This window comes from Haliotis rufescens, unplaced genomic scaffold, assembly GCF_023055435.1.
Source record: "Haliotis rufescens isolate VD_foot unplaced genomic scaffold, xgHalRufe1.0.p SCAF_26, whole genome shotgun sequence".
Taxonomy (NCBI): Eukaryota; Metazoa; Mollusca; class Gastropoda; order Lepetellida; family Haliotidae; genus Haliotis; species Haliotis rufescens.
The window spans coordinates 8,366,620-8,388,412 of record NW_025963957.1 but is presented as its reverse complement, the minus strand read 5'-3'; the positions used below and the strand labels follow the sequence as shown (position 1 = coordinate 8,388,412).

The window sequence follows — 21,793 nt, the reverse complement described above, 5'->3', positions numbered from 1 at the left end:
TTTATTCAACATACGGTCAGGCCTCGATATGGATTAGTTATCGGGAGCTAGCCTTGAAACAAGAGATGAGAGAGCGGGGACTCCCTTGTGTTATTCAAGCACGTTCGACTGAAGGCCACCGTGAGGCCGACCTCACAGTTCAGGTCGTGTAACTTTATCAATTTCCCTGATTTCCAAATATGTATCTGCCTTATGCTGATAAAGTCGACTTCCCGAATGTCGGTGGTAAGAAAAAGCTCTCAGTGTTGCCTGAGTTGAGTTGATTTTCATTGTAATTTAGCCGATAGTCACACATGAGCCAGTTGGTTCGAAAATACTTATCAGCGCTTGACCATTGCATTTACGAGAGAAGAAAGGCCGTGTTTTGTGGACCTACACTAAATGCGCGCTGACCCTTATCAATGATTACGCAATTTTATTTTATGTTTTTTCTGCGTACGTACAGCTGCACTTGTCCAGTGGCGAGAGTGATACTAGTATATAGATTGTGCCCAGCAAGGTGCAGATATAAAGATTTCCTTTGCTGAGGTCACTGTGTAATGTGTTCACTGTAACGTCGCCTATACTGGACGAGGGAGGGGCTTGAAGTTAGCAGCAGGTTCGTTATTCAAAGGCTGTATATTAAACTACAGTACTGTGGACAAATACACTGAAACTCATTTAAAATATGACAGCAGGTTCGTCTTACATCATCATCCAAAAGCTGTTTAGTTATTCAGTACTTTCGAATAACGAAAAATAAACCAGCACCGGGTTCGTTATTCAGACTTGGTATAACAAATATAAGGTACCGTATTTCCAGTGGGTTCGTTATTCGTCATTCGTTGTTGTTTTTTAATAACGAAAAACAAGCCAGCACCGGTTCGTTATTGAAAGGCTGTATATTAAACAACTCCAGTAATGTGGTCAGATTCCGGGTTCGTTATTCAGTTTATGTCCAACAATTCTATTAAATAGAAGATAGTCTATGGTCTATCTCCCAACGACTGTTAAGCTATTCAATACTTTTGAATAAGGAAAACTAACCAGCACCGGGTTCGTTATTCAGTTCATGTCCAAGAAAATATATAAATAAATGGAATAAGGAATCTGCTACTGTTTTTATTTAAGTACTTATTTACAATAATGACTTAAATTGTGGGAAAACCTTTGCAGAAGTAGCCCTCATTAAATATTGACTGTATTTTAGGACAAATTAACAAATATAGGAAAATGTAATTGTATAATGAGTGTGGCCTCTGCTCTGGACCCTGCCACTGTATCGCTTTCTTCAACCACAACACCTATATCCGTTCCCACAGAAAAAAACGTTTCTGGTCAGTGTCCATCATCACCCACTATAGAACAGAGTCTTACAATGTATCTATGTTTTCATGAATTACATGACTGGTCAGTAAATGGTGATGACATATCACACTGCAGTAAGATGTCTTACTCCTCTCCGAATGTCTGAAACTATGACATTAGATTTGTTTCGGTTTGTAACTTTGATCGTTGACAACGACCTGGAATGGATCCCATGATTGTATTCATCATATAGGTGACATGTTAACCTCACTTTTGTTTGCACAGTTCTAGACAACAACTTGCATAGTGCAGTGAACTTAGATTATATATAGTTCAGTAGGGTTCAACACTTCAGTAAACATAAGTGTACATTGTCTGTATAGATACATTGTCATTTAGTACCATAGCAGTCAGATGGATCAGTTTTGCATTGTGACGTATAGAACCTTCTCTCCAAAGCAAATTTACCTCTAGAATGAACATAACTGCTATCTGACGAAAGAGTTTTTTATAGAAAATACTGTCTGGGTAACTCACTACATTTAACTGTAATGAAAGTTATCATACAAGAGTTTAAGTGGTATTGTAACCCTTTCCTACAAATAAAGTGAATACAGTTTGATCTATCCTCTTTTAGTTCGTTATTATTCATCCATAAACTGCCGGAAAGAATCCGACTGAATAGTGTTTTGACAAAAGATGAGTGGTGCTGTTTAGATTCCAGTTGCTGGACAGTACTTAGTAACTAAAAACTGCTTGAACATAAATTAGACTACCTCACATTTGTCAATTTGTTGGACTGAAAATTAAAATGCTGCAGTTTAGTTTTTCGTTATTCAAAAGTACTGAAAAACTAAACAGCTTTTGGACGATGTTAGACGAATCTGCTGTCATATATTAAATGAGTTTCAGTGTATTTGACCACATTACTGCAGTTTAATATACAGCCTTTCAATAACGAACCCGGCGCTGGCTTGTTTTTCGTTATTCGAAAAACGAATAACGAATAACGAACCCACTGGAAATACGGTATCTTATATTTGTAAAACCAAGTCTGAATAACGAACCCGGTGCTGGTTGGTTTTTCGTTATTCCAAAGTACTGAATAACTAAACAGCTTTTGGATGAAGATGTAAGACGAACCTGCTGTTATATATTAAATGAGTTTCAGTGTATTTGACCACATTACTGTAGTTGTTTAATATACAACCTTTGAATAACGAACCCGGTGCTGGCTTGTTTTTCGTTATTCGAAAAACGAATAACCAATAACGAACCCGCTGCTAACTTCAGGCCCCTGGACGAAGGTGGCTCTGTCGGACGATGGAAGACCAAACTAAGGGGTGAAGTTATAGACACCAGCATCCATGTTTATTAAAGACGGGTGAATACGGTCGATAAGGTTAAGGCTGATAATCACGTGACAACATGCACGTCGGGACCCGGTGGCCAATGTTCCCGGAAGATCTGACACTGGTTTGAAATGAGCTATTAAATTTACTATTCAATTAAAAGCTCATAATTTTTCAGATCCGTGCTGTGGGAAGGTGGACATTGAGACCATCACAACTGTGGTCCTCTGCTAACAGTAAACGTTCTAGTCACTGGGCTAAACGCAAATTTACAATTGCGACCTCATGTACATTAGATTCTATTTAAGAGAAGTCTCTTCTTTTGATGATGTTGTTGCTGTATAACCGAGCTCCACTTCATGAAGGGTCTTGATCAACCCTGTTAAATATGAATACATTGAAATTAGTAAAAATATATTTTACCCCTCACTGAATATCGTCTCTGGCGCAACTCAAATGCTACATTGATATGACTTTTCTTATCTCTGCAGTAATTGATGGGCGTTCCCCAGAAACAAATGGCATAAAATGGTACAGGCTATGATATCTATTGGGAATACCTTGTCATTCATGTTCTCCTTGTCAATGGAAAATGAAGGGACTACAAAATTAATTGATATGATGAACCTCTTGTAATTATTTAGAAATAATGCATCTTTTAAAATGTTTTACATTTTATTCATTGCTACCAAACAACATAAGCACATAATGACATTATCTCCCATGAGAAATATCATGACATTGAACTCAACGTAAACCTGAACAGAAATATGAAAATCCTGAAAACAAATATATTTTTATCAATTGTACTTTGACATTCGTCAATCACGATGAACTGAAAGCTGTATGAATACTTTCACTGGAGAGTCTGGTGAAGCTAAGCGGTGTTTCCTCAAAGTGTGTAAAACCTATCTGTCGCCTTGTCGTCAGCTGTTTTCCTCACATCAAGGGCACATAACTCTAAATCGCTGACACACCCCTGTTTAAGGTCCGATTTATGTAGGCCATTCAAGTTATCAAATACAAAGAAATGTGTTTTCAAGTAAACAAATGATTATGTTATGCGTATTTCACATACATGAAAACAATTATTAGCTTTTGCCATACGTTTGAAAATGAGCAAATTTCAACTTACCATCGACAAGAAGGTCAAGTTGACATACCATGCTTGTTGTGGGACTACGCTTGTTCACGGGTCTTGTCGGTTCTAAAATGTAGCCAGTTGTCTTGGCACGTACTCCGTTGGTAGGTGGTTAGAACTACCCGGAGTTTCCCTGTGTCCCTCGACGAAATGCCTAATGCACACTAGAGAATTCTGTGACGTAAGAGCACTCGCTACCATCGGTTGATAGCTTATTAAAAACCACTTCGTCGGCATTCAGGTTTCTTTGAAAGGAAATATGTATCCTGTGGCCGTCACTTGCGTGGAAGAAAACAGAACATACACACAACACCATACTCCCGTGGTGACCCACATGATAACACGTTTCAAGTTGACGGCGCCGTCCACCTGTACAAGCGATGGTACACGAGGGTTGGCATTTGGTCAGAGCCTTCCTCTGGGAATAAATCACTCACGAATATAGTCTATACCACAAATTATACATTCAGTGTCGACCATTGATATATCAACAGTTGTACATTCAGTGTCAATAACAGCAGTCGTATGATGATTTATTACAGTGAACACGAAATTAAGAATACAGACATGAAACGAATAAAAGAATATTTTATCTGGCGACAAGATGACCTGATACAGCGAGATACCATGACGTCTAATACTTCCCTAGAATCACGGTGCCGTTAATTAACACTGCTCCTGACAGTATATTGGATGGAACAGTCGGCACCTGGTTGGGCTGCTGGCCACCGACAAATATCTCCAGGTAACCTGCAACAACCAACAGAGACAGGGTTGCATGGCGACCTGTACATACACAGAATGTGTGGTGGTTGTATGGCGGCCTGTACATATACAGAATGTGTGATGATTGCATGGCGGCCTGTACATACACAGAATGTGTGAGGGTGGCATGGCAGCCTGTACATACACAGAATGTGTGAGGGTTGCATGGCGGCCTGTACATACACAGAATGTGTGATGGTTGCATGGCAGCCTGTACATACACAGAATGTGTGAGGGTGGCATGGCGGCCTGTACATATACAGAATGTATGATGGTTACTGAACAATCTTGAGCTATCCGGAAGTAACTCGAAGGACACAACACCACCAAGACCACTCTGAGCCTTGAACCCCACTAGAACCCCACTTGATCCATGCTCAATCACCTTGATCCACCTTGATCTACCTTGATTCACCTTGTTCACCTTGATCCACCTTGATGCGCCCCTTATGCCCTGGTTTAAGAGGACACAGACAGGACTGACTTTTTCTTCATACAACTTACCGTCCTCGACTATCCAGCCGTAGTAGTCGTCCCAGATCGCCATATTCTGGGCTGTTATGGTCAGGTTGACGGTCAGCTCCTGTTTGACCGCTAAGGACACTCTCTTGAAGTCCACCAACTGAATCTTTGGGGTGGGGACGGACGGACTCTTCCATCGCACGTACAGCTGCACTACCTGTGGAGTGGAGCAAGTGTGTCAGTTCGTTTCTAAGTAAGCATACACTCGTATATGCTGTGCTTCCACTCGTAATAAACATTTAATGAATGACTGCATCATGTAACTTGAGACTGAATTACTGTTCTGCATATCTGAATGTTGTTGGCATCCACATGTTGAAAGAAACAAAAACAGCATGGATCACGTCATGGGAAAACGAGTACAATGCCTTCGTGACACACATGGCAAAGTGAATTTCGGAAATGATAGATACCCAACCCCTTTTTTACCCTACCCTACCCGGGTACCCGCTTTCGGTTTCAAGAGATGGGTTCAAAATGTCCGATTGGGACTAGTTGACCGTAACCCGAGCAAAATGCACTTAGATACACATATAGAACGATCTGGTCGACAGGACACGAACCTCGTCAGCGGCATAAGGCCCGTTGTTGACGACCACTGTGGTTACATTGGCGCTCTGTGCTCCCTCCACCATTCCCGAATACGTCACTTCCTTGTAGAAGAACGTGGAGTATGAAAGGCCATATCCGAAGGGGTAGAGTACTTCTGTGTTGAAGTAGCGGTAGGTGCGGCCGTCCATGGAGTAGTTCACCATCTCGGGGAACTAGACACATTAAAACGTCTTAGCTATAGTAGTGGTTACCCCTCTTTCAGGTCATATATTTAACTAATCACTAGGATGTAGGATATTACATAGAGAATCTCACCAGAGTGTCTTTTGATATCAAATATATCAACACGAGTTGATAAAAATAGGAAAACACCGAGGCTTGCCGAGGATTTTTTCCACATTTATCAACGAGTGTTGATATATTTGATATCAAAAGACACGAGCGTGAAATTTTATTTATCATCCAACATCATTCTTCCAACTTTTTCAGTTTGTAGACAGTACTAAGCAGTGTATTAAGTGTAAACAGTACTGCTAACAGCTTCAATAGCAGAGTCATTAGTGATGTCATTTGATTGTGACGTCATGTAACAATGACGTCACAATGGTCTGCAAACCATTGTGATGCCATTTCATTGCAGCGATATCTCCTGTGGGAGCCAGTTTGGGATGATAAATAGAGAATACTACACTCATTCTCGTTAGATACCATTTTTACGAAACGAGTTGACTTTCTATGGTATCTGACCGAGCGAAAGCGAGGTCAGATACCTTAGAAAGTTCACGAGTTACGTAAAAATGGTATCTAACGAGAATGAGTGTGGTATTTTATTTATTACCCACGTTAAATATATATTTAAGTGTAAATACATAACAACTTTCGTTCGTTGACAGACCAAACTGAAACCGGTTGCAAAATCTGGTTGCGCATGAATATTGATATATGACCAAATATGGGCATTGTTGACATGTTTATGCATACGCATTAACAACATGCGCCTGCTGTTCTGTTTGCAAACAAACCAGCACCGACGCTCAAGATCCTTTTGGAAGAAAGTCTTCAACTTATGGTAATTCAAGCGTCATGTTGTTAGTACGCAGGACACCGATAAGAAAATTTGAAATGTCACATTAGCGCCGCGCTTTGAATATCGGACCAACAGTCACACGCACCACACTGCCGGGGTCCCGTCTGTGCAATCAAAATGGTTCGGTTTCCTTGATCTATCAGCTGAATTTATATCGTGTCCGTACCATTTTGGAAGAGGGAAATCAGACTGTTCGCCAAAGACATTCATGTTAACTGTACCACCCTATATACTGAAGACGTGAAAATCAACAAACTCAAATCTGGGGCGCGTTGCAAGCCACGAATCGCTCAGAGAAAGCAAATTAATCGCTCATCCTGATGTCTGCAACAGTTCGAAGCGCTTGCCAACTCTTCCAAAATGGCGGCGCAACTAGCGTTTGGTTGCCTTGACGTAATGAAGAACGTAATAGAAGAGGCTCGATGACGAGCTGATCGAATCTATGACTACTTTGAAGATGTACAGCAGGCTGAGGATGATGGGGTCTTCGTTGCCTTTGCTGATTTCCTCGTTGATCCACTCAAGAATTTCTTGTTCCGCTGTCAAAGTAAGGCGCCATTTTGGTTTGAGAACGAAGCGACCCCAGCCAGCGATTGTTTCGCTTGCAAGCGGCTGAAAGTTAGCGCACTGTTGTAAGGCGAATCGCTGTACATCGCTTGCAAGCGATTGGTGCTTTGCAACGCAACCCTGCTTGCATGTCAGTGACAGCTTCGAACGATCGAAGGGCAAGGTCGCCACCAGAATAAGAAAAGACAACCGCGATCCACTCACAGCGTTTTACGCTAGAGATAGGGAATGTTACTGTTCACATTTGGGATGATTGGGGCCACAAAATAGGAAGTCAAGCACACTTCCACGGAGTTTTCGAAAGATTTGTATCGGAACTGTGAACTTTAAGTGATCTGGTCGTGCTGTCGTGTTCGTTCATTCATGAACAACACCTCCCGAAACAGCGCCACAAAATACGCTTCAAGGGGGACACCGATGGCACAACCGGATCATCCCAAGTAAGTCTAGATATCTGTCCAGATAGTTTAAACAGACTTCATTTCACCACGCCTATCCTTTTACGTTAAATCAAATTGAAAGTTGCGAAAATGGTCGGGTGCGTCACGCTCAAGGGACGCGCTCGATCGGCAGTCGTACATTGTAAATCGATTTATAGATCTAGCTCGATTATATGTCTGTAGGACCTCTATGCATAACTTATATAGAATGCAAACCGAATTTGATGCGTGTGACTATCTTGTTTGGTTTAATAAAGTGTTTGTACATATCTCTCGTTCTCATGAATTTCTTCAGTTCTGCCTTGTAATCGCAAAATGAATGACGTCTCGCGATTTTTTATGAATGAAAAAAGTAGTCCCGGTGTGAAAGAGGTCACGGTTATCCAATCAAAACGAATAAAACAAGGTCAACCTTGTACGACACACGTGTGACGTACGGATTTAGTATCTTACCACCTGTATCTTCACCACGTGGGTAATAAAACACAATACCACACTACCTAAGAGATTCAAGCCTCCACTGGCTTGGGCGTGATTTGAACATGTCACACGGCACCTCCGGGCAGAGACATGGGTCATGTATAGGGCAGTCTTCCTGTAGGGACATTTCACCTACCCCATCCAGACACCTGGGCCATGTATAGGGCAATCTTCCTGTAGGGACATTTCTCCCTACCCCATCAAGAGACCTGTGTCATGTATGGGCAGTCTTCCTATAGGGACATTTTACCTACCCCATCCAGACACCTTGGTCATGTATAGGGCAGTCCTCCTATAGGGACATTTCACCTACCCCATCCAGACACCTGGGTCATGTATAGGGCAGTCTTCCTATAGGGACATTTTACCTACCCCATCCAGACACCTGGGTCATGTATAGGGCAGTCTTCCTTTAGGGACATTTTACCTACCCCATCGAGAGACCTTGGTCATGTATAGGGCAGTCTACTATAGGGACATTTCACCTACCCCACCCCGACACCATGGCGATGTATAGGGCAATCTTCCTGTAGGGACATTTCTCCCTACCCCATCAAGAGACCTGGGTCATGTATGGGCAGTCTTCCTATAGGGACATTTTACCTACCCCATCCAGACACCTTGGTCATGTATAGGGCAGTCCTCCTATAGGGACATTTCACCTTCCCCATCCAGACACCTGGGTCATGTATAGGGCAGTCTTCCTATAGGGACATTTTACCTACCACATCCAGAGAGCTAGGTCATGTAGGGCAGTCTTCCTATAGGGACATTTCACCTACCCCATCCAGACACCTGGGTAATGTATAGGGCAGTCTTCCTGTAGGGACATTTCACCTACCACATCCAGACACCTGGGCCATGTGTAGGGAAGTCTTCCTATAGGGACATTTCACCTACCCCATCCAGACACCTGGGTCATGTGTAGGGCAGTCTTCCTATAGGGACATTTCACCTACCCCATCCAGACACCTGGGTCATGTATAGGGCAGTCTTCCTTAGGGACATTTCACCTACCCCATCCAGACACCTGGGCCATGTATAGGGTATGTTTCCTGTAAGGACATTTCTCCCTACCCCATCAAGAGACCTGGGTCATGTATAGGGCAGTCTTTCTATAGGGACATTTCACCTACCACATCCAGAGAGCTAGGTCATGTATAGGGCAGTCTTCCTATGGGGACATTTCACCTACCCCATCCAGAGACCTGGGCCATGTGTAGGGAAGTCTTCCGGCGGGGACATTGTTTCCCCCATCGTTGGTGAGGACCCTCCTGAGCGCCTCCCCCGTGGCCTGGGCAGGGTAGAACACCTCCATGATGGACACGATGCGAGGGTTCCCGACAGCAAAGGTCATATTGAGAGGACCAGCGTTAAATAGCAGTAGAACTATAGGGACATTCCCACCTGAAAGCATTTAAATGTTAAGCTGAAACCTCAGTTGTTCAATGGCAGAGTTCTCTGAGGGGCAGTCAACAGGACTTTCTCCCGAGTATTGGTCAACATGATGTAAAACTATGATGTTCATTAACATTGATTACTTATTTTTAATGGCAGAAACGTGGCTTCTGTTGTCCCTGTGTAACCTATGTATGGTTATATGCATCATAGCTATGATTGTGTTGGAGCTTTGTGTCGACGTCCATTGGTTGTTTCAACACATTGTCTGGAATGTACTCTCCGAACAGTACAGTTTAGCATTAAATCACGTGGTATGTGATGTGGTATACTATCGGGTGGTATGTACTCACTGTACAGTATACCATGATATCACATGATACGTACAAACGGTAGAGAATGACGTGCTATCGGGTGGTATGTACTCACTGTACAGTATTCCATGATATCACATGATACGTACAAACGGTAGAGAATGGCGTGCTATCGGGTGGTATGTACTTACTGTACAGTATACCATGATATCACATGATACGTACAAACGGTAGAGAATGACGTGCTAATACGTAATATACATTTTCTGTACAGTATACCATGATATCACATGATACGTACAAACGGTAGAGAATGACGTGCTAATACGTAATATACATTTTCTGTACAGTATACCATGATATTACATGATACGTACAAACGGTAGAGAATGACGTACTATCGAGTGGTATATTTTTACTGTACATTATACCATGATATCACATGATACATACAAACGGTAGAGAATGACGTACTATCGAGTGGTATATTTTTACTGTACATTATACCATGATATCACATGATACATACAAACGGGAGAGAATGACGTGCTAATACGTAATATATATTTACCTTCAGTATACCATGATATCACATGATACACGGTAGAGAATGACGTACTATCGAGTGGTATATACTTACTGTACATTATACCATGATATCACATGATACATACAAACGGTAGAGAATGACGTGCTATCATGTGGTATATACTTACTGTACAGTATACCATGATATCACACGATACACGGTAGAGAATGACGTACTATCGAGTGGTATATTTACTGTACAGTATACCATGATATCACATGATACACGATAGAGAAGGACATGTTATCACGTGGTATGTACTTACTGTACAGTATACTATGATATCACACGATACACGATAGAGAAGGACATGTTATCACGTGGTATGTACGTACTGTACTGGACGGCATCTTTTAGGAGCTGCACTTGTCCGGCTGGCAGCTCGATGTCCGGTTTGTCGTGTCCTTCTTTCTCGATTCTGGCTCCTGGAGAAAATATACATGTCATACACAGAGAGAGCAGTGGGTATGCTATCCTAGTTACAACACTGAGGTGATATCACTACACCAGCATGTGGGTATGTTACCCTAGTTACAACATTGAGGTTGTATTACCACACTAACACGTGGGTATGTTACCCTAGTTACAACACTGAGGTTGTATAACCACACTAACACGTGGGTATGTTACCCTAGTTACAACACTGAGGTTGTATAACCACACTAACACGTGGGTATGTTACCCTAGTTACAACACTGAGATCATATCAATACACCAGCATGTGGGTATGTTACCCTAGTTACAACATTGAGGTTGTTTCACCACACCAGCATATGGGTATGTTACCCTAGTTACAACATTGAGGTTGTATCACTACACCAGCATGTAGGTATGTTACCCTAGTTACAACATTGAGGTTGTATAACCACACTAACACGTGGGTATGTTACCCTAGTTACAACATTGAGGTTGTATCACTACACCAGCATGTGGGTATGTTACCCTAGTTACAACACTGAGGTTGTATAACCACACTAACACGTGGGTATGTTACCCTAGTTACAACACTGAGATCATATCAATATACTAGCATATGGGTATGTTACCCTAGTTACAACATTGAGGTTGTTTCACCACACCAGCATATGGGTATGTTACCCTAGTTACAACATTGAGGTTGTATCACTACACCAGCATGTGGGTGTGTTACCCTAGTTACAACATTGAGGTTGTATTACCACACTAACACGTGGGTATGTTACCCTAGTTACAACATTGAGGTTGTATCACTACACCAGCATGTGGGTATGTTACCCTAGTTACAACACTGAGGTTGTATAACCACACTAACACGTGGGTATGTTACCCTAGTTACAACACTGAGATCATATCAATACACTAGCATATGGGTATGTTACCCTAGTTACAACATTGAGGTTGTTTCACCACACCGGCATATGGGTATGTTACCCTAGTTACAACATTGAGGTTGTATCACTACACCAGCATGTGGGTATGTTACCCTAGTTACAACATTGAGGTTGTATTACCACACTAACACGTGGGTATGTTACCCTAGTTACAACATTGAGGCTGTATTACCATACTAACACGTGGGTATGTTACCCTAGTTACAACATTGAGGTTGTATTACCACACTAACACGTGGGTATGTTACCCTAGTTACAACATTGAGGTTGTATCACCACACTAACACGTGGGTATGTTACCCTAGTTACAACACTGAGATCATATCAATACACCAGCATGTGGGTATGTTACCCTAGTTACAACATTGAGGTTGTTTCACCACACCAGCATATGGGTATGTTACCCTAGTTACAACATTGAGGTTGTATCACTACACCAGCATGTAGGTATGTTACCCTAGTTACAACATTGAGGTTGTATAACCACACTAACACGTGGGTATGTTACCCTAGTTACAACATTGAGGTTGTATCACTACACCAGCATGTGGGTATGTTACCCTAGTTACAACACTGAGGTTGTATAACCACACTAACACGTGGGTATGTTACCCTAGTTACAACACTGAGATCATATCAATATACTAGCATATGGGTATGTTACCCTAGTTACAACATTGAGGTTGTTTCACCACACCAGCATATGGGTATGTTACCCTAGTTACAACATTGAGGTTGTATCACTACACCAGCATGTGGGTGTGTTACCCTAGTTACAACATTGAGGTTGTATTACCACACTAACACGTGGGTATGTTACCCTAGTTACAACATTGAGGTTGTATCACTACACCAGCATGTGGGTATGTTACCCTAGTTACAACACTGAGGTTGTATAACCACACTAACACGTGGGTATGTTACCCTAGTTACAACACTGAGATCATATCAATACACTAGCATATGGGTATGTTACCCTAGTTACAACATTGAGGTTGTTTCACCACACCGGCATATGGGTATGTTACCCTAGTTACAACATTGAGGTTGTATCACTACACCAGCATGTGGGTATGTTACCCTAGTTACAACATTGAGGTTGTATTACCACACTAACACGTGGGTATGTTACCCTAGTTACAACATTGAGGCTGTATTACCATACTAACACGTGGGTATGTTACCCTAGTTACAACATTGAGGTTGTATTACCACACTAACACGTGGGTATGTTACCCTAGTTACAACATTGAGGTTGTATCACCACACTAACACGTGGGTATGTAACCCTAGTTAGAACACTGAGGTGATATCACTACACCAGCATGTGGGTATGTTACCCTAGTTACAACATTGAGGTGACATCACTACACAAGTATGTGATTATGTCAACATGTCACCGATATAAAGGTTATATAGAATTGACAAAAAAAATACCATATATAAGACTATCAAACAAGAATATATCCACCTGTTCCTAACGTGATGAACAACACGTCGACACCGGTAACTGCCTTTTTGATAGCGGCGGCATCGTATTTCTCGCACATGCTGTCGTTACAGCCAGATGCAGCCTGAACCACGTTCCCAAGCGTTCTCAGACCGTCGATTGTCCGCGACATGAACCGAGGGTCGGTGTTGGGGGCGTAGTTGCCGACGGTGTTGTTGCCTTCAAACGTCATGACGCCCACAACCTGGTGAAATACGGTACACAGTTAGTCATGACGCCCACAGCCTGGTGAAATACGGTACACAGTTAGTCATGACGCCCACAACCTGGTGAAATACGGTACACAGTTAGTCATGACGCCCACAACCTGGTGAAATACGGTACACAGTTAGTCATGACGCCCACAACCTTGTGAAGCAGGGTACACAGTTAGTCATGACGCCCACAACATGGTGAAGTATGATACACAGTTAGTCATGACGCCCGCAACATGGTGAAGTATGGTACACAGTTAGTCATGACGCCCACAACATGGTGAAGTATAATACACAGTTTGTCATGGTGAAGTATGGTACACAGTTAATCATGGTGAAGCAGGGTACACACTTAGTCATGGTGAAGGACGGTATACAGTTAGTCATGGTGAAGGCCGGTACACAGTTAGTCATGACGCCCACAACCAGGAGACACAAAAATGTGCTTGAAGAATCATAATCTTGTGTAATGAGTCCTAGTACATACTCCAATAGTGTCGAATTTCTGCTTGAGTGGAAGAAACCCGCCATCATTCTTCAGGAGGACAAATGTTCTTGTGGCAGCCCATACAGCGAGTTCCCTGTGAGCCGCGGACTCTACATACGAGAGGTCATATGTGGAGTACGGGTTCATGGAGGGGGGATCGAACTCTCCCAGTCTCATCCTGGTGTAGAACAGCTTTTTAACTCGCTCCCTCATTAGGTCCTCGGTCAGCTTCCCCTGCTTAACGGCATCCACTGAAAAAACACGCTACTATCTGAACAACACGCACGCTACTATCTTAACAACAAGCACGCTTCTATCTGAACAACACGCACCCTACTATCTGAACAACAAGCACGCTACTATCTGAACAACAAGCACGCTTCTATCTGAACAACACGCACGCTACTATCTGAACAACAAGCACGCTACTATCTGAACAACAAGCACGCTACTATCTGAACAACAAGCACTCTACTGTCTGGACAACACGTACTCTACTGTGTGGACAACAATAACTCCACCGTCTAAACATCAAGCACACTCTTTTGTGTTTGAGGGATGTCGTTACTGACACGTAGGTGGTTGCACATTGTGTTTGAGGGATGTCGTTACTGACACATAGGTGGTTGCACATGTGTTTGAGGGATGTCGTTACTGACACATAGGTGGTTGCACATGTGTTTGAGGGATGTAGTTACTGACACATAGGTGGTTGCACATGTGTTTGAGGGATGTCGTTACTGACACATAGGTGGTTGCACATGCGTGTGAGGGATGTCGTTACTGACACATAGGTGGTTGCACATTGTGTTTGAGGGATGTCGTTACTGACACATAGGTGGTTGCACATGCGTGTGAGGGATGTCGTTACTGACACATAGGTGGTTGCACATTGTGTTTGAGGGATGTCGTTACTGACACATAGGTGGTTGCACATGCGTGTGAGGGATGTCGTTACTGACACATAGGTGGTTGCACATTGTGTTTGAGGGATGTCGTTACTGACACATAGGTGGTTGCACATGTGTATGAGGGATGTCGTTACTGACACATAGGTGGTTGCACATTGCGTGTGAGGGATGTCGTTACTGACACATAGGTGGTTGCACATTGTGTTTGAGGGATGTCGTTACTGACACATAGGTGGTTGCACATGTGTATGAGGGATGTCGTTACTGACACATAGGTGGTTGCACATTGCGTGTGAGGGATGTCGTTACTGACACATAGGTGGTTGCACATGTGTTTGAGGGATGTAGTTACTGACACATAGGTGGTTGCACATGTGTTTGAGGGATGTCGTTACTGACACATAGGTGGTTGCACATTATGTTTTAGGGATGTCGTTACTGACACATAGGTGGTTGCACATTATGTTTGAGGGAAGTGGTTACTCACACATAGACAGATACACGGCCTCCGCTTTGCCTGCAAGTTCGAGGTTACATCCAGCATTGACGCAGGCTGCTACAGTATCTACGCTGTTGTTTAAGTAGTGGTGGGAGCCGATGATGTTTTCTATTGCACCCTGGTCGCTGACGACGTAGCCCTGAAAACCCCACTCGTCTCTAAGGATGTCCGTCAGCAGCCGCTTGTTGGCACACGCTGGTACACCATTGATGCTGGGAACAGGGGCATAGGGAATACAAGGAACACGAATAACATATATGTATAACAAATGTATATCAGGAACAGAGGAACAGATCATATCATTAACAGGTCAAGATGAACACGAGGAGCGGAGAAACTGAGAAATATAAGGAAAAGAGGCACAGAGCTTGGTATTTGCAGAACAATAGAGGACCAGAAGGAACCGAGGACCAGAGCTTGGTATTTGCAGAACAATAGAGGACCAGAAGGAACTGAGGAACAGAGCATGGTATTTGCAGAACAATAGAGGACCAGAAGGAACTGAGGACCAGAGCTTGGTATTTGCAGACTAATAGAGGACAAGAAGGAACTGAGGAACAGAGCATGGTATTTGCAGAACAATAGAGGACAAGAAGGAACTGAGGAACAGAGCATGGTATTTGCAGAACAATAGAGGACCAGAAGGAACTGAGGAACAGAGCATGGTATTTGCAGAACAATAGAGGACAAGAAGGAACTGAGGAACAGAGCTTGGTATTTGCAGAACAAAAGAGGACAAGAAGGAACTGAGGAACAGAGCATGGTATTTGCAGAACAATAGAGGACCAGAAGGAACCGAGGACCAGAGCTTGGTATTTGCAAAACAATAGGGGACCACAAGGAACAGAGGAACAGAGCATGGTATTTGCAGAACAATAGAGGACCAGAAAGAACTAAGGAACAGAGCTTGATATTTTCAGAACAATAGAGGTCAAGAAAGAACTAAGGAACAGAGCATGGTATTTGCAGAACAATAGAGGACAAGAAGGAACTGAGGAACAGAGCTTGGTATTTGCAGAACAATAGAGGACCAGAAGAAACAGAGGAACAGAGCATGGTATTTGCAGAACAATAGAGGACAAGAAGGAACTGAGGACCAGAGCTTGGTATTTGCAGAATGGTAGATGACTAGAAGGAACTGAGGACCAGTAGACACAGAGAAACGGAAAAGAAGTCTTAAAATGTTGCACATGATGTTGTAGGTCCCCGCCTTGACGCATACTCTGAAGGCACATACCTGTTGTTGCTACACATGATGTTGTAGGTCCCCGCCTTGACGCATGCTCTTAAGGCACATACCTGTTGTAGCTACACATGATGTTGTAGGTCCCCGCCTTGACGCATGCTCTGAAGGCACATACCTGTTGTAGCTACACATGATGTTGTAGGTCCCCGCCTTGACGCATGCTCTGAAGGCACATACCTGTTGTAGCTACACATGATGTTGTAGGTCCCCGCCTTGACGCATACTCTGACGGCACATACCTGTTGTAGCTACACATGATGTTGTAGGTCCCCGCCTTGACGCATGCTATGAAGGCACATACCTGTTGTAGCTGCACATGATGTTGTAGGTCCCCGCCTTGACGCATACTCTGAAGGCACATACCTGTTGTAGCTGCACATGATGTTGTAGGTCCCCGCCTTGACGCATGCTCTGAAGGCACATACCTGTTGTAGCTACACATGATGTTGTAGGTCCCCGCCTTGACGCATGCTATAATGGCACATACCTTTTGTAGCTACACATGATGTTGTAGGTCCCCGCCTTGACGCATACTCTGAAGGCACATACCTGTTGTAGCTACACATGATGTTGTAGGTCCCCGCCTTGACGCATGTTCTAAATGCGGGCAGGAATGTTGTTCGCCAGTCTCGCTCTGAAACCTTAGAATAGGCAATAGGAGGGCAGTTGAAGAAATTGTTAAATGTTCTCTTGATACGAATTGAAACAACCGACATACCAAGAAAGGTAGAAACCAAAGTTCACAATTCAGACACAGTGCGATCTAAATTTGGAAAAACATTCAGTGTATGACTGAGATCCCGTTGACAGAGATGCTAACACGGATTGTACAGGCAGATGCAGTCACAGGGTTTAAGTATAGATATTGGGGCTTGTAGACAGAGGCATCTTACTGGTTTACTGAAACAAGCACGTGGTTTACTGACACATGCACTTGGATTGCTAATATACAAGGGGTTTACTGACACAGGTACGTGGTTTACTTGTACAGACATATGAATGTACAGATAAAGGCACGTGGTTTACTGATTCAAATACGTTTGTTTACTGAAAAAGACACGTGGTTTTACGTGTTAAGCTTGTAGAGACACTTGGTATACTGACTCAGACACGTGGTTTACCGATGTATTTATTAAGACTCGTTGTTTTACTGACAAAGATACTTAGCGTAATGTTTCAAATACGTGGCTTACTGATAGAGACACGTGGTCTACTTACAACGGCATTGAAGGACATTCTGCTGACGGGTATGCTCTCCGGGCCGGCGTACGCATCGAAGTGTTTACACCCGGCGTTAGCTCGGACATAGCGGGGGTGGTTCCCCTGCAGTCCCCACACGAAGTGGGCGGCGTACTGACCAGTCAGGTGGGGGTCCTCTCCGTAGGTTTCCTGGCGACACAGAAATGATTACGATGTAACTCTCATGTATTTAGACACGAAGTGACATTCATATGTATTGAGCTGAGTAAAGTCGAAAAATATAGAAGAGAAGAGGCATTTTGTCTTGAATTGTTGCAATCTCACATAGCATCTAGCATAAGTGGCTGAGTGCCATCCATGACAATATGATGCATCGTGAATCAAAGTCGAAATGTTTATAACATGTCTTTATTCAACGTTCTTAAAGGAGATTTCATACCTCTCAACTGAGGGTACAGGTTGTAAAACAGGACAACGATGGCAAGCGAATACCTACACAGAACCCTGGACTGCCCTGGCTTGTATCTCCAACTCAGAACGAGCTCTTTGTTGTTGGAACATGGTTCAACTGGACTCCCTAAATAATATTGCTCTTCTTGGTGAGGTGAGGTGAGGTGAGGTGAGGTGAGGTGAGGTGAGGTGAGGTGAGGTGAGGTGAGGTGAGGTGAAATTGGGTTTAACGTCGCGTCCAAGATTATTGCCCTTATAATACGACGTGCATGCATATGTGCGTGTGTGTGTGTGCGTGCGTGCGTGCGTGCGTGCGGGCGTGCGGGCGTGCGGGCGTGTGTGTGCGCTTGCGCGTGCGTGTGTGTCTGTGTGGCTGCTTGTACTAGTCCGAACTGATGTCGGTTTACAGTGCTAGCCCACTGAGATATCACGCCGCAGTTTAACATGAATACCCCACTCAGACACGGTATACTGACTTCGAGCCGACAAGTCCTTGTTTTAGCCCCGTAATGCCGAGCGCCAGACAGGGTAACAACAAGAACCATCTTTTAAAGTCTTTTGGTATGACGCGGCCGGTGATCGAACCCCACCTTCCGCTCTCGGGGCGGACGCTCTACCACTAGACCACGGAGGAGGTCTTCTTGATGAGAGGTTATTGTGGAAACTGGTTGTTAGGACATGGACCAACTGGACTGTCTGAACAACATTGCTCTTTTTGATGAGAGGCTTTTGTGGACAGTGGTCATTGGATGTGCCATGTTTACTAATGGATCACAAAACAGATTCAGTTAACCCTAACCCTAGCCCTGATTCAGATATCTTCATTTATCATATAATGGGCAGGTTTCTCGGCAGGATAAAGCCAACGGATAAAATCGATATCCATTGGGGTCATATGCGGATAGAGATGCACATATCAAAGGTCAAGTAGGGATCAACAAACATGGCATCGCCCTTGTCATTCGGCAATCAATTAATCATCGGGAATCTGGATAAACTACAGAGATGATTGCTAACGTTATCAAAAGAACAGTCTAATATACTTTTGTATATTTTTGTAAGTTTTGGCAACTTTGGAGATATAATTTTTCGTCATAATTTTGCGAGGGCACTAGGCCTATCCAAGCGGGATCAGCAGCCATATCTGTGCTTATAAACCTCTGAGGCTTGAAACTTTTCCACAAATTAAAATAGTTGGATATAGCCGAAATATGTTTGAATTGTTACCTTGTTTCGTTTTGTCGCTGTGTGTACATCTGATTGCACTCTTAACGTTATGACAGGACAGTCCGACTGTCAACAACGTCTGAACGTGGCCGTGACGTCTCATAGACAAGGGTTAGAGTAGCTTCCCTTTGACAAAGGGCAGTTGTTCTAGCGGACAGACCAAGGCTCGCTAAATATAATGTTTATTCCTAATGCAGAATATCTACCACCCCTAACCACACTTGCGTGATAACCTCTATGTACACGTGTACAACTAAGGGGTTACTTGATTGATAACCTATTTGTCATGTCACACTACCTCGTTCCTGCCCCACCTGGGGTCGCGCATGATGTTGATGACGGGGCTGAAGCAGCTGATTCCTTTGTGGGTGCCGTACTGTTTGTTCTTCACGAAATCATTAAACTTTCCTCGAACCTCTTCGCTCGTCGCTTCTGCCACTTTGTACACAACATCGGGGCTGTAACATGAGGCAACATGTGAGTATTTACAAACGAGTGTGTCTCTGTCCTCGTAGGTGAACAAATACTTTTATGTAGATTGAGATTCTGTGAGTATTTGGCATGTCTAATTTCACCATCCATACCTGCATAGGGATATTAGCCTAGGTCATCGTGGTGTGACATATCCATCCGAAGCTGATACCTGTGAGATACAACACTTTTCCAGCGAATTGGAGTCATATAAGAGTCAAAGATAGCCAACATTGCAACATAAACCAACATAGTCTAGCCAAAAACAATTCCATCTACATAAGATTTAAAAAGCCGCTGTACATGAGACTTGTGCTACTTACTCCCAGGCGGCCGCCAGACCCAGAGACTGGGGAAAGGAGGTAGCGTTCCCCGCCTCCACGTCTCCCCTCAGACACTCCGTGTTCCAGGAATAGGGCCCTATACCAAGTCTGGGGATGGGCGGAGTGGGGCCATTGCCTGGGCTAGTGCCTCCTTTGGTCATCTGGTACATGATCTCCTCGATGGAGAGGCGGCCCACCAGGTCGTCCACACGCTCGTCCCAGGACAGACTCGTGTTCCTGAAGGGGAAGTCGCCGTGAGAGGGCAGCACAAACACCAGCACCACCAGGAGACGTAGGCCGGTCATGGTCAGACGATGGCTTAGAATGTCGTTGTTTCACAACAATGTCCACAGTTATATACGACCCACGTGAGAAAAGTGTGCTCAGCTGAAAACTAACAGTTGGGTGTTTCAAGGACAGTCGCTGGTCTGGAAACCGTCTTCTAAAGATAAGCACTGAACAGATTGCGAGATGACAAGCAAAAGAAGGCGAGTGTACAGTGCAGTGTGGTCTGTGAGAGGACAGCGTGACCCAAGTGTAATATTCTTGCTGTGCAGTGTGGTCTGTGAGAGGACAACGTGATCACATTGTAATATTCTGGCTGTGCAGTGTGGTCTGTGAGAGGACAGCATGGCCCCAGTGTAATATTCTTGCTGTGCAGTGTGGTCTGTGAGAGGACAGCATGGTCCCAGTGTAATATTCTGGCTGTGCAGTGTGGTCTGTGAGAGGACAGCGTGACCCCAGTGTAATATTCTGGCTGTGCAGTGTGGTCTGTGAGAGGACAGAATGGCCCCAGTGTAATATTCTGGCTGTGCAGTGTGGTCTGTGAGAGCACAGCATGACCCCAGTGTAATATTCTGGCTGTGCAGTGTGGTCTGTGAGAGGACAGCATGGCCCTAGTGTAATATTCTGGCTGTGCAGTGTGGTCTGTGAGAGGACAGCATGGCCCCAGTGTAATATTCTGGCTGTGCAGTGTGGTCTGTGAGAGGACAACGTGATCACATTGTAATATTCTGGCTGTGCAGTGTCGTCTGTGAGAGGACAACGTGATCACATTGTAATATTCTGGCTGTGCAGTGTGGTCTGTGAGAGGACAACGTGACCCCAGTGTAATATTCTGGCTGTGCAGTGTGGTCTGTGAGAGGACAGCATGACCCCAGTGTAATACTCTAGCTGTGCAGTGTGGTCTGTGAGAGGACAGCATGGCCCCAGTGTAATATTCTGGCTGTGCAGTATGGTCTGTGAGAGGACAGCGTGACTCCAGTGTAATATTCTGGCTGTGCAGTGTGGTCTGTGAGAGGACAGCATGGCCCCAGTGTAATATTCTGGCTGTGCAGTGTGGTCTGTGAGAGGACAGCATGGCCCCAGTGTAATATTCTGGCTGTGCGGTGTGGTCTGTGAGAGGACAGCA

The 21,793-nt window shown here is 43.9% G+C and overlaps 1 protein-coding gene across 1 annotated transcript; it reads right to left on the bottom strand.

The window, feature by feature from the left end:
- Window positions 1-4,300: 4,300 nt before the first annotated feature.
- LOC124137358 (xylan 1,4-beta-xylosidase-like) lies at window positions 4,301-20,781 on the bottom strand. The gene is made up of 12 exons (XM_048402516.1): window positions 20,383-20,781; window positions 19,887-20,046; window positions 17,930-18,100; window positions 17,261-17,352; window positions 15,454-15,677; window positions 14,056-14,306; window positions 13,336-13,558; window positions 10,830-10,919; window positions 9,389-9,600; window positions 5,631-5,831; window positions 5,050-5,224; window positions 4,301-4,530 (listed from the first exon to the last, which is right to left on the bottom strand). The coding sequence occupies exons 1-12, from the start codon at window positions 20,685-20,687 to the stop codon at window positions 4,415-4,417; spliced, it is 2,220 nt and encodes a 739-aa protein (XP_048258473.1). The 5' UTR covers window positions 20,688-20,781; the 3' UTR covers window positions 4,301-4,414.
- Between the last annotated feature and the right edge of the window lie 1,012 nt (window positions 20,782-21,793).